The sequence below is a fragment of the Bemisia tabaci genome, chromosome 4 (assembly GCF_918797505.1).
Source record: "Bemisia tabaci chromosome 4, PGI_BMITA_v3".
NCBI lineage: Eukaryota > Metazoa > Arthropoda > Insecta > Hemiptera > Aleyrodidae > Bemisia > Bemisia tabaci.
In genome coordinates, this window is record NC_092796.1 from 54706141 (window position 1) to 54719554 (window position 13414).

The 13414-nt window shown below is 44.1% G+C and overlaps 1 protein-coding gene across 2 annotated transcripts in view; it reads right to left on the minus strand.

Moving 5' to 3' along the window:
- cv-c (RhoGTPase activating protein) overlaps positions 1-13414 on the minus strand; it is a 235660-nt gene that overhangs the window by 61256 nt on the left and 160990 nt on the right. For both annotated transcript variants that reach the window (XM_072300080.1, XM_072300079.1), the window contains 3 exons: positions 11125-11461; positions 8191-8636; positions 6861-6903 (listed from right to left, as the gene is read on the minus strand). In XM_072300080.1, the coding sequence (XP_072156181.1) occupies positions 6861-6903; positions 8191-8636; positions 11125-11461 (826 nt within the window). The remainder of the gene's footprint in view (positions 1-6860; positions 6904-8190; positions 8637-11124; positions 11462-13414) is intronic.

Sequence of the window (13414 nt, forward strand, 5' to 3'; positions counted from 1 at the left end):
TAATCACTACCGAATATCGTATCGACAAAACTCCCGTTCCATCGGACACACGCACTTCTGAAGACGGACGACACGGCACACGGCGAGAGCGCGCGGCGGCGGCGGACGGTCAGGTGGGCTGCCGCACGGAGGACTGAGGGTAGATCACGGGAGGGAAAGCGAAAGGCAAAAGGGCGACAGGTAGGAAGGGTGGCGCGCCAACGCTTGCGCCCCCAACCCCAACTCGCACTTGCCCCCCCTCTCCCCCTCGGTCCGCGGGGAACGGGCTCCCGGTTCTCCCTGTCCACTTGTTGATAGCGCTCGTCCTAAGTTGACTCCCTGGTATTTTCCCGACGAATGGGGGCAGAGGTGAAATGGATGGCGGTAAGCGCAAAGGCATCGAGAGACGTTTTGCCGAGGAGTGAGTTGGGGGTTGTTTTCAGCTCGACAGGTGGTGAATTTTCTCTGGTCGGAAGTATATAGCGTTAAGAGAGGGTTAAGCAAACTAGGCATGGACCGCGTTTAGCAGAAAGGGACCAAGTCACATCATTCTTGCCAAATTTAACTGGGCAATTAAATGCTTTCCAGGAAGAAGTTTGTGTGAATTCTTTTGAAAATGTTAAGGAATTTGCTTCGCTCTATGTAGAAGATTCACTGAATTTACAGAAAAAAATCTGCACAATCGTTTTCATTTTGCGTGCTCGACGCGACATTTAAAAATACTACTCCCGTCGCTATGGAAACCGATGATGATGCCATCAAAAGATTCACCGTGATCATTGGTCAAAAAAGAGGTAAGTATGACTAACACTTTAAAATAATTTGATCACTGGATGGAAGAATGGCTCCGTCGGCGTGGCGAGTAAGAATGCCATTTACTGTTCCATGGCATGGAATTATACCCTATTTGAAAGTTTCTACACTTACAATTCATTGTCCGACAGTAAAAATTCGATGAGAAATTTTCGGAGAATTTGACGAGAAGAGAAACTGGATCTAATCAGAGACGTAAAGCGCATCCGTCCGACGCCCGGGTCAAGTACCTAGTATTTTATGGACCCTAAAAGCTCCTCAAAGCGTGAAAGCAACTTTTGGGGATCGTCATCGTTTTCGCCGAATAAAGACCAGTGACACGCTGGAAAGTTAACTTGTCATATTCGCATCCGAACCAAAGAGGGTGGTGAAACTGACCGACAAGGAACAAAAGTCAATTTAAGAGTTTCAGATGTAGCCCTAATGAACGCGATGGACTTTCGCTGCTTTCGACGGACGAGAAATGACTCGACGTTGACGATTCCCCGAACTATTTCCTCCTCTAACGTTATGGAACGGTTGGTCATGCGCACCATTCGGCAACTGTGAAATTGGCGACAATAAAACGCGGTTGCCGGTGGCGAATCTGACGAAAGTGCTGTGCGAAATTGACAACGGGACGGAACGCGTAAACCACTTTGCGTCTTACGCAGTGTCCAGTTTCACACTATCCCACTCGGGCCGAACAGAGGTGCGCCACGCCGCACAGAGGGGCGAACCATGAGAAGAGGTCGGACATGAAATTTTGGACAAAATATGCTAAAAGGGTTAGTTTGTCAAATGGTCCTGTTGAAAACTTTCGCTAGAGCCAAAAGAACAGGTGTTTCTCAGAAAATGGTTCAAAAGTCATAATGAGCACATCGCAGAGGCGTAGGAAGGGGGCAGGGGGGCCTGCCCCCCCCCCCCCAGAATTGGAAATAGTATCATCTGGCCCCCCCCAGAAATTCTGGATGGTGCAAAAACACCTTCTTCAACGGTAAGTCTCTGTCTCCGTGGCCCGTGAGAGGACGCCTATAAGTAGAATAATCTGTTGAATGCGACACTTTCAAAGTATTTTAACCTTGAAATGCATAAAACTGGGTGATTTTTGGGCAGAAATTGACGGAAGATTAGCGCCACAAGTGCCTCGAAATGCGCTCAAATAGAGTTAAAATTTCAAAAATTTTCCGGGGGGAGGCCCCCCAGACCCCCCGGTGGTGGGGGGCCAGGCCCCCTCAGCAAAATGATCTAGCTACGCCTATAATTAGTCTCTTGCAGAGGGGATAGATAGGTGCTTTTTTTGGATGAGCCAGAACTTTTAGTTCCTTGGTGCAAAATATATAATGCATTTATAAGGCTCACATCGCAGTCGTCTGCTTAATCTTATATGACTGAAATAAATGTTAGTTCTGCCCGAAAATATTTTGGAACCTGGTTAGTTTTAGTGAACGCTTAGTTAACTGTTAGCTTGTGAACGCCGGGAGAGCCTTCAAATCTGGCGATACTTCCCGCTTTGCCGAGAGGTTAGTTTAGTTGCGTGACCCAACCGAACTCTTAGAACGCCTTCAAATCTGGCGATACCTCCGGCTTTGCCGGGAGGTTAGTTTAGTTGCGTGACCCAACCGAACGCTTAGAACGCCTTCAAATCTGGCGATACCTCCCGCTTTGCCGAGAGGTTAGTTTAGTTGCGTGACCCAACCGAACGCTTTGAACGCCTTCAAATCTGGCTATACTTCTCGTTTCTCCGGGAGTATTTTTTCTTGTCGATGTTTTCAAGGGTCTGGACTCTAGATCCAATGTGTTTTTTTTTCCAGTGATTTCTGCTTTGATAACAATACTACGCCACAGGTGAACACTTCGTGACAGGAGTCTATCCATCAAACCCTTGCGCACTGGGATGCTATTCAACATTCAAAATGGCCGACGCCGACCCGCCGAAACACACGAGACGAGACGGGATTTCATTAACCGGCATGTCTCGCGATGACATTTTCCTTCCATTGATGAAAACCATGGTGCTCCTCACGATTGGCGCAGAGGCGTCAGCCATGTTGAATATTGTGTAGCATCCTTGTGCGCTAGAGTTGAATAAACGACTCCTCTCATGAGATTTTCACCTGTCAGGGTATCGTTTTTTAATCGAAAACTTTTAGAAAAAAGACGCATATTTCTTGCGGATATTGTGAAATTAGGAGTGTATTTAAAACTTCCTCGATGCGTTTATCGCGATTTTTTGGCCCTTTCCCGTAAGACACGATTCTTTTTTTGCTCTGGCTGAAGTTTGCAACAGACCAATTTTAAAGTTTATGGGGGGTGAAATTTATGTAAAATGTTACAATGTAGCCAATGGAGCCGCTTTTAAAACCTCAAAGTCTTATAGTAACGTAATTTAAGCTTATAACGTCTCCACATTTTGTCCGACTTCTTAGATCGAATCGTTCCATTGTGCGCCGTGCGTGGACGTTGAGAGGCAAACGTGCGTCGACCGGGACGTTATTACGCTATACGTTATCGCGGAGCAGATGGGTAGCTAAATTATGCTCTTATGACCTAAGTATTTTCTCCTAAGGTGATCGTTCGTGTAGAGGCAGAGTACTGACCTCAAAAAACCTGATATTCTATTCGGAATATAAGATATTTCCACTGAAAGTCTTTTACATACGCTATTTTGTCTTCGGACGAGCAGGGAACTCCCAGAAACAATATGTTTTATGAGACACTGCACTGCTATCTTCCTCAGTGGCGTGGCGTGCTTTGCGATACATAGATTGATCTGCCATTTAAACCTATAGAAAATGATCGATAGACAGGGTGTTTGCAACGAACACCTTAATAATCGATTCTTTACCATAGCTTCAAATGGGGAAATATCGATAATCGATCATTCACGCCTCGCCTCTGATCTTCTTTAAAGCTTGAAAGTTACAATTGGATTACATTTTGCAATGGAACCTTACCTGGCTCTTCATAAAGCACATATCTGTAAAGGAAAACCAATGGCACGTATGTTGTTTCTAAAATGGGCCAGAAATAGTGGTTCCTTATTGTAAAATGTAATCCAATTGGAAGTCAGAGTTCAAATTCGCCAGATTAGTGATGATGCTACTGATAGCCAAACACGGAGAAAAATAAGGTAGTCGACACAACCAGCGGCTGGTTAAAAATGCGCCAGCTACCGTGCGGTAGTTACGATAACTACCGCACGGTAGCTGGCGCATTTTTAACTAGCCGCTGGTAGTGTTGACTACCCTATTTTTTTCCGTGAAGAGTTGAGAAATAGGTACAGTAAACTCAACCTAATTTGCAAAAACTCAGTAAAGTTGACTGGCTTCTTTCCAATAAAATTAAAAAGCGGTAATTTTAAAACACTGCAATGGTTGTGCGTGGCGTTGCACTTTGGCCATCGAGGTACATCTTCAGAATTTTTTTTTGACCGAGTTGAATCCCGGAAAGGGAGTATTGATCAGGAGCAGATGGTAAATTTCGGAGCATTGAATTCTATTTAATGGGAAAGGACACGAGTGAGTGAAAATTGATTAAAATTTAATTTTGTGCGGACTTCTGCTAATTCTGCTCCTGTTCCCAAAAAAACTCCCCTGCCTTTGGCTGAATTCAACCTGTGCGGCTCAGTCTTCCGGTTGAAATAACTGTTTAATTCCTTTTCTCATTACATGCGTCGCCACGGGCGTTTCTCTCTAATTGGTCTCGTTTCATTTCAGTTTGACCCAAATTAATTCAACTGAATTGATAGGACGCGACATGCCAGCGCAGCGCAAAGGGCTGTACAAGTTGGGAAAACCGGTACGGCGCGCCTTCACTTTTTCGCGCATGCAACCCACACATCCATCGAATACGAATAGTTGCATCTGGGCGTTGTCATCAACGTCTCCTCTGCGTGTCCTTTCACAAATATACTCTCTCTTTCTCCCCCTCCCTCCTATTCCTCTGTTCACTTCTAGAACAGCGGGCTGATTAGGTATTGAAATTGATGGACAAAGCAATAGACAAAGAAGACAAAAAGGATATGGTGGGATCCTATTGGTGGAAGCGGGTGGTTGCAATAGACAAAGGACGTAGGTAATAGACTAACTAACGGCAATCCACGGGAGACCCGATAGTTAGTCCATCATTTATCCTCTTAGTCTGTAAGAACCACCCACTTCAACCAATAGGATCGCTCTATTCTCCATATGTCTTCTTTGTCTATAACTTTGTCTATACATTTCAATAATCGGCCCACGGACAAGATAGACGAATCTATTGACTCTCTGTTACAAATTGAATAAAAACTCATGTCTTCCCAATTCAAAAATGCACACAAAAATGGTACGGTCGGTCTTTGAGCAGACACTGATTTCCCTGATTTGACCGTGATTTTCCAAAGGAAGAAACGTGATTGATTCCAAACATCATTGATTATCAAAATCATTTTAAGGACATAACAATATCATTTTTAATAAAAACATACATACATAAAAGCCGCCCTCACAGCGATTTTTAGCACTCTATGCCACCTCACCATGACCGTACTCTTTAACGCACAGGAACTGCGTAGGGGACTGATTATTGAAATTCTTAAGTTCTTTTGAAATAATCATCACGTTCCTTTAATAACTAGAGAATCGCATTCCGCGTGTCGTTATTAAAATTAAAATAAAATATAGGAACATTTTTACCAAAAAACGCATTTATGAACAATTAACTTCTTTTAATCCTTAAAAACACGCGATTTTAAATTTCTACAAGAGATAAAACATTTTCGCGGTTGAAATAAGGAGATAATTGGGAGGCTCGGCGCGAGTAATACGACCACGAAATTCAAGGCCTAAAATTAATCACCTCCTTGTTATCAGCGTCACGCCCCAGTAATCAGAGCACGGAGAGGTGAGGGGAAGGGAAAAGGGGTAACATCTGTGAGCAAGAGTTAACAGATTGCGCCCAAATTTCACAATGAGTTAATGAGACCAATTTATTGTCGCCGGATGCGCACATTGTGCGAGTCGAGAAGTGCAAGAATTCAATTTTCGGGTGAGACGAGCTGCGAGGGAAAGAGCAAGAACATTTCTTTCGCTCTCGGTTTTAAGTGTTCTACTCAAGAAAATTAAGGCAATCCATCATTTTTACGAGCAACGTGACACTGCTCTACTCAGGAGAAATAAACCGTTCCATTGAGATAAGAAAAGGCCGAGAGCGCAGCCACCCTTCCTTTGCGGTTTGGAGGCCGCGCTTATATCTCGGATGGAATTAATTCAATTTCACGCCTTCGTCCCACACGCTTCGGGTGCGTGCGGCAACGCGCGGGAAATTTTGATCAATTCAACGAGCAAACAGGTCGTTCAAAAAGACGGCCGCTGATTTTGAAAATCCTCGAGCGAGACATAAATCTCGGAGCGCGACAACGCAACAAAGGCCATCAAACCCAGCGCCGGATGATTTTCGATGCGTGGGTTTCAAAGATGCGCACGGAGCCATAACAGTCAGCATTTAATTGATTTCATTGCGCACTTTCAGTTGCAGTGGCGTGGCGTGCTTTGTGATATATCGATTGATTTGCCATTTAAACCTATGGGAAAGGATCGATAGACAGGGTGTTCGCAGCGAACACCTTAATAATCGATTCTTTACCATACCTACAAATGAGAAAATATCGATAATCGATCATTCACGCCGCGCCACTGTTCAGTTGCTGAAGTAGATAGTTTCTAGGATGGAAATAAATTGTACCCTGGATTCATTGAGAATCATTGGGTTGAGGATTTTCCGTGACCTAAAACCTCGCAGAGACATTATTTATAATTTTTACTTCCTTCGTCTTCACTCTGTAGAGCGGGTGAAATCTAAAAAAATTTCGACGGGTTATATGGTGCAACGGTACGTCTAAAGTATGATTACGACTAGCGCAAACGCATTTTAGATGAGCCAACTGCAGTGCAAAATTACGGATGTGGTGAAATAACTTTTCCAAACAAACATTCAGACAATAGCCCGGGCAAACAAACACCAGGCGCTACTTTATGAGAAGGTAAGATTGCGAATAGGCTGTGAGCGCAAGCAAAAAACAAGCAGTTAAACGAAAGACATCAACTCACCGGAAAGTTGTTTCTCCGATTGAGATCTCGGTTGTTTCAACACCTGAGGAGAAAAAAAGACATAAAATCAAGGCGTAATCTACGTGAAATGGCATTAAGCAAAGATTAGAAACATATTTGCCGATCTTCTAACCGTTACTAGGATACCTGCGCCATAGCTCAGGCTAAGGACCGACTTACGGACCATTCAGCGCTTCTTAATATCCGTTCTTATTTTCCTTGTCGAGTGACTCTGCTCAAATCTCTCTACACTTGCAGGAATCTTAACCATGTACATGTGACACTGTGACACGTTCCTTCTTGGCCTTAAATCTTTGAGCCGAGGCAGTTTATACAAGACTAATCAGCAATGAAAAAGTCGCTTTTAAAAGTGAATGTTGCTCAGCTGGGAGATCGTAGGAAATGAGACCTAAAAAGGTTTAGCCAATCACAAATGGAATATATTTTGTAATTAAGAGCTACAATTTATGCCTTATCCGTAAAAACACATATTTCTATAGGGAAACCAATGGTGCATACGTTGTTTTTAAACTGAGCCAGAAATCGCAGTTTTAAATTGCAAAATTTAGTCCAAATGGACTGTTAGATGAGGTAAAAAATTGAGCACCACATCACACTCTTGCTGATCAAATTTCAGGTAGAACAATTTTGGATTTTCCTGATTTTTCCTGATATTTTAGATGAAATTCCCGGATATTTAAATCGAATATATTGACACTCCTGTGATTTCATGAACAAAAACATCTGATGAATCAATTGTTTTACTTTTGCAATTGCTAAACTGCATGCAGTCGAAGCGTGCTTGACGCATTAGAAATTTCCTGCTCCATGACCGATTTTCCATTCATTTTCATGCTATTTTCTGATGGCATCAGATTTCCTAATTTTTTCCTGTTTTTACAGACAGTAGATACAGAGGCGGATCCAGCAAATTGGCAACACCGAATTCCTTCCATTTAAACCAATGTCAAATAATCGATTCCTTGTCGGGCACCTGCCCCCTCTAAGAATCGATACATTTCCATAGGTTTAAATGTAGAAAACCAATGTTGCCAATGGGTAGACACCTCACTGGAAAGAAAACACATTTGATCTAGATTCCAGACTCTTAAAAACATCGACAAGAAAAAGTATTCTTGATTCAATCAGAATCTAGCTTAAATCAAGAACCAAGCCTCTTAATTTAAGCGGATTCCGTTTTGATTCAAGCAAAAATCCGATTGAATCAAGAGTATTTTTTCTTGTCAATGTTTTCAAGAGTCTGAACTCTAGATCCAATGTGTTTTTTTTTCCAGTGCTTGACATATGAATATGTGTAAGTCAAACTCACCCTTTTATTGGAGGCTTCGTCACTATGATTGGACACCCCGCTGGAGGGCGGTCCGGTCTTCATGAGGAGGGGCGCCGAGGAGGACTTGCTGCAGAGCTCGGGGGCGAGGGGCTCGGCCGAGAGCTTGAGGGAGGCCGAGGTGGGGGAGGGCAGGGCCTCGCTGGAGCTGAGGGGCGACGGGGAGGGGCCCAGGGGGAGGCAGAGGGGGCGGCTCTGCTTGGGGCGCGAGTGGGAGCGGGGGCGCGGGCGGGGGTGGAGGAGGTCGGGGTCGCTCGAGGACTCCACCATGGACGGGGGCGCCCCGTTGTGCCCGGGCCCCTCGCGCCCCTCCCGTCGCACCCACACGTCGCCCCGCGGGAGGTTCAGCTGCGAGTGCTTCAGTCCCGAGCCCCGTCGCCGGAGACGCTCCCAGGTTTCCTTCCGACGGCATTTTTGACCGACGGGTGCTGCAACAACGACACACAACCAATTAAAAGACGAATCTGACTATCAGAGACAAAGATGGATTTTCCAGTAGCCTCTTAAGGCCAGCGGGCCGATTATTGAAAGTGATAGACAAAGCTATAGACAAAGAAGACATAAGAAGTATAGAGCGATCCTATAGGTTGAAATGGGTAGTTCTTATAGACTAAGGGAGAAAATGATGGACTAACTATCGGGTCTCTCGTGGGTTGCCGTTAGTTAGTCCATTACCTACGTCCTTTGTCCATTGCAATCACCCGCTTCCACCAATAGGATCCCTCCAAATCCCTTTTGTCGCCTTTGTCTATAGCTTTGTCTAAAAGTTTCAATAATCGGTCCGCTGGTTACACTAGAGTACCTGTATAGCGAGAGTATGGACAGATCGCTTCATGGAGGTCTTAGGGCCCAAAAGTGCAGTCATCCTTCTAACAAACTTCTGACACACAAAATTTCACTGCCAGTCTGCAGAGTCTGCAGATTCCAATTCTAACAAGATGGCTAAGAATGTACAGAAATGAGTGTTCTTCCGCAAAAACGAGTAAATTTATGCAAAAACTGAGTCTAATACGTGCTTTATAAACGACGGTTCTTAACAATAGTATTAGTAAATCGTTCTGGGTAATTGAAATTCATAGGTTGACTGCATTTCTGGGCCCTAACTTTATTCGCAGAAGCATCGATGAAGGCGTGATGGATTTTCGGAGTTTCACATCTGTCCATACTCTCGCTATACAGGTACTCTAGGTTACACGCTCAAATTTCCGTCAAATTCCGATCAGAATGATGACCAAGATGGCGGTCGAGAGATATCTAGATTGATGAGTAAAATTGATTAAAACAGCGTGTTGATTGAAATAAGCATGAAATAAGCACGGTTGTGTGGAAATCAGATAAAGGATGTGCCCCACGGCTCTATCATCTACCATCAAATTTTTGCAGGCCGCAGAAATTTGATGGTAGATGGTGCGCACCAGTCACCATTTGATCGGAAATTGATGGAAATTTGAGCGTGTAACCAGCACATTACAGGGTTATAGAACAATTCGTCAAAGATTTAAAACGCGCACCAGCTTTTCCAGTTGGCTTACGTTTACGCGTTTTTCCGGCAAGGGAGTTTTGGTCCACGTACCAGTTGAGACCCAAAGTTAATTGGTCCACATGTAAATACAAACGACAATTTATTGCTCACGACGTTTTTGGATGAAAATGTAAAATATTTTGGAAGAATGAGGGTTTGCTTGTTTTTTCCATGTTTTGTTTTCCTTTGGTCCAACGGAGAATAATATATAATTGAGATATTAGGTAATAATTGGGGAGCGTCAATTCTATGAGACAAAATTCACTAAAACTCTCGACACCTCTTTGGTGCAAGAGGACTTAATTATCTTTCAAGAAATTCCTACCTCGTTATACCTAACCGGGTAAACCTTTTGATTTACCTCAGTTGAAGGCTCTTAGATTTATCCTGTGTACGATAAGTATCTTGATTTATTTTGCGAGGAAAGGTCTGTACTTTCAAAGGATGCATGTCATTCTTAATACGTTCAATTTCGCATAATACTGTGCAACATCTCTGTTGTGAAATAGTTGCTTAAGGCGCCGCCGCACGACGGGCGGGCAGCCAGCGTGAGAGGCTCACTGGCGCCTACAAACCTAAGTGGATACTTCAAGCATTCTGCAATGCGTGAAGTATCCACTTAGGTTTGTAGGCGCCAGTGAGCCTCTCACGCTGGCAGCACGTCACTCCGCTCTGTTTGGCTCTAATATTTATACTCGTAGAGTCAGCGTGTTTTAACTCATGATTTTGAAATATTTGCACACTCAGCATGAATTATACTATTAAAAATTGATGGGGAAAAAAATCTGTATCAAAGGAGAATATAATGTGTGTTTTTTAAATATTAGTGGTTCCGTGTCAAATTTAATGATTTCCAAAGTATTTAATTTTTTCTTACATGCAACAACCCACTCTAGAAAGCAAATAAAGATGACCTAACACTTTTTCCCTGACATTTTCCAGGTTTTCTCGGTATTCTATGACTGTGGCAACCCTGAATAATAAAATGTCCGACGTAACCCAAGGTAGATTTACACAGGTATGGAAAAGTTGAAAATTTCCCATGAGCCTCAGTACGTGTCACATGACTACGTGACGTAGGTTAAGGGGCCCGTTTTTTAATTAAATTACAATCAAATTAACATTCAAACGTTTGTGCGTTTAAACGTTAAAATTAATATCGCATTATCAAAATTGTGCAAAAATCCCACAAAATTTTGACAATCGATAAACCGAACATATAATCAAATAATCAAACATTCAAAATGGCTGACGTTAAGGGCCGCTGGAGAGCCAATCAGAGGCCAGTTGTTTATGTCTGTCCATACCTGTGTAAATCTACCTTGGACGTAACCGATAATTTTTCCAAAATTAAAAAAAAAACGAAACTGGTGAAAATTCTGAAAATGACTTACACTTGTTCTTGATGCGGTGCGGGTGGTGGTGGTGGTGGTGGTGGGGCTGGAGATGCGAGTGGGTGTGGGGGTGCGGGGTGGGGGAGGCGGTGCCGATGCCGGACTCCTCGTGTTCCTCGGGGTCGGCGTTGGTGGAGTTGAGGGTGGAGTAGTCGTCGGCGGAGGCCGAGGCCGAGGAGAGCTCCGAGCAGTCCTCCGAGAGCCACGTCGAGCTCGAGGACCGCGACACCGTCGGCGAGGTCTGCGTCTCCGCGTCGCCCACCACCCGCCCCCCGCTCCCCGTCCCCGATACCACGCCGCCGCCGCTGCTCAGGAAACTCGGCAACGAGCGCGGTAACTGAAATCAAAACAAAACACACAAAAATCAGACTTGTTAAATGGGTTAAGCTCCTGGATACCATGAAGAAAGAGAGTTTGGTTCATACTTGGAGCACAAAAGTTCCAGGTAACCGAAGTTTTTGGTCACAGAAGCCTACCTTAGACGGTAGGCCTTGTCCACACGACATAGCGTTAGCAGATCCATCAAATTGGCAACATTGTCTTTTTTCCATTTAAACCTATGGAAATGTATCGATTCTTCAAGAGGTCAGTGTTTAGCGCAATGCGTGAAGTATTCATGCATTCTTGTAGGCGCTATCCGTTTCACGCTGACCGCAATGACCGCACTGTGTTTGATGCAATGCGTGGAGTATTCGTGCAGTCTTGTAGGCGCTAATATGTGTTACATGCCGATCGCCGCGCCGAGGGCTTCTCCTTTTCATCTCAAGTCCTCGTTACCATTTCTCTCTAAGTCGCGCCGTTCCAGGCCAAATTGCGTGTTTGGTCTCTCTCTTAACTCGACTTATTGAAGGTGCTGTCTCTTGACATCACTAAGAGACGACAAAATTAGAATTACTATACTCTCAGGAAATGAGAGATTTTGTCGCCTTTTCTCGTTTGTAATTTTGTTTTTATAAATCCGATTTTTTTTATACCTACACTTTAAAAAATTGCAAATTTTTGCCGCCATGGCCGCTTAGATGTTCCACCCCCTTAATCCGGCCCTGGTTAATGGGTGACACGGGACCCCACCCGAGTGGAAGGGAAGACATTTTGAGCCGGACCTATAATGAGAATATTCTACTTAGGAACCTAATTTATTGGGGTACTACTACAATTAATTTGGGCACTGCCACAATTAATTGGAAATGTACAAATCATCCAACAGCCCCCTGCTCTGTTTTTCCGTGAATGGATCCATCTTGGACAAAAAGTTAAGGAAGAACCAGTGCTTTGACATTTGTTTAATATCTCCCTTCCGGTGTGGATTCACTTTCCTACAAATCCACCGGCTAAAAATCTAAACAAAAATGAACTTTAAGTCATCATGTCGAAAATAAAAACTTTTAATGCACTGTGGTTTTTAGCAGGAGAAAGTGAGTTGGCAGTCGGGTTCGAAAATTACTCGTCGCCCAATTTTTTAGAGTTGGGCTTTGGTTCTTGTTTGCTACGCTCATCTGATCGTATCAACGCGTTTCAATACAAAGTGCCCTGATCACGCCAACGTGAACTTGACAGCACATGAGGAAAGACTGATTCCGAGTTGTAAATTGGAGCGTCTCCTGCGGCACACACTGGACTGAGTCAATGAGAGAGGTCGGACAAAGTTTGAAACCTTTAAAATCTCACAACTACGTTTATACCAAACTTTGAGTTTTTAAAAGTGGTCCCATTGGTTTTCTTGAAACATTTTCTGACAGAGGCTCCCCGCAAAATTTGAAATGTGACGAAATAAACATCAAAATTTGCAATTTTAGTCAAAAATTTCATGGCCGACCTCTCTTACTGAATCGTTCCACCGTGCGGCAGTGGGTGAGGAAGAACAATCACAGGCTCCAGAAGCGGAGCAGATAATTGCGGCGAACATGGGAGCCGTCGTCGTTGAGTTGGCGGAAACGGGTGGAGCAGACATGGAGTCGCACTCTGCTCCGCGCCAGGGTGACGAAACCAAATGACGCGATGACGCAAGCTCAAAGGAAACTGGACAACCCAACTTTCACATTAATTGATAGGTCATGCGTCCACTTTTCGTTTTCTAATATATTCCTTCCCGGGCTCATTTGCATTTCCTCATACTATTAGAGGTTTCTATTTCTTGTTAATTTTTACTATGCAAATGTTCCTGGTCCCGGTCCCTGGCTGGGCCTTTGTTACGCCCACTCCAGGCGAGGCTTTTGGAGCGATCGTATTGACAGCTCGTACACCTATTAGTGTCGAGAACCCTTGCCGACCCCTTTTCTCACGAGTTGAT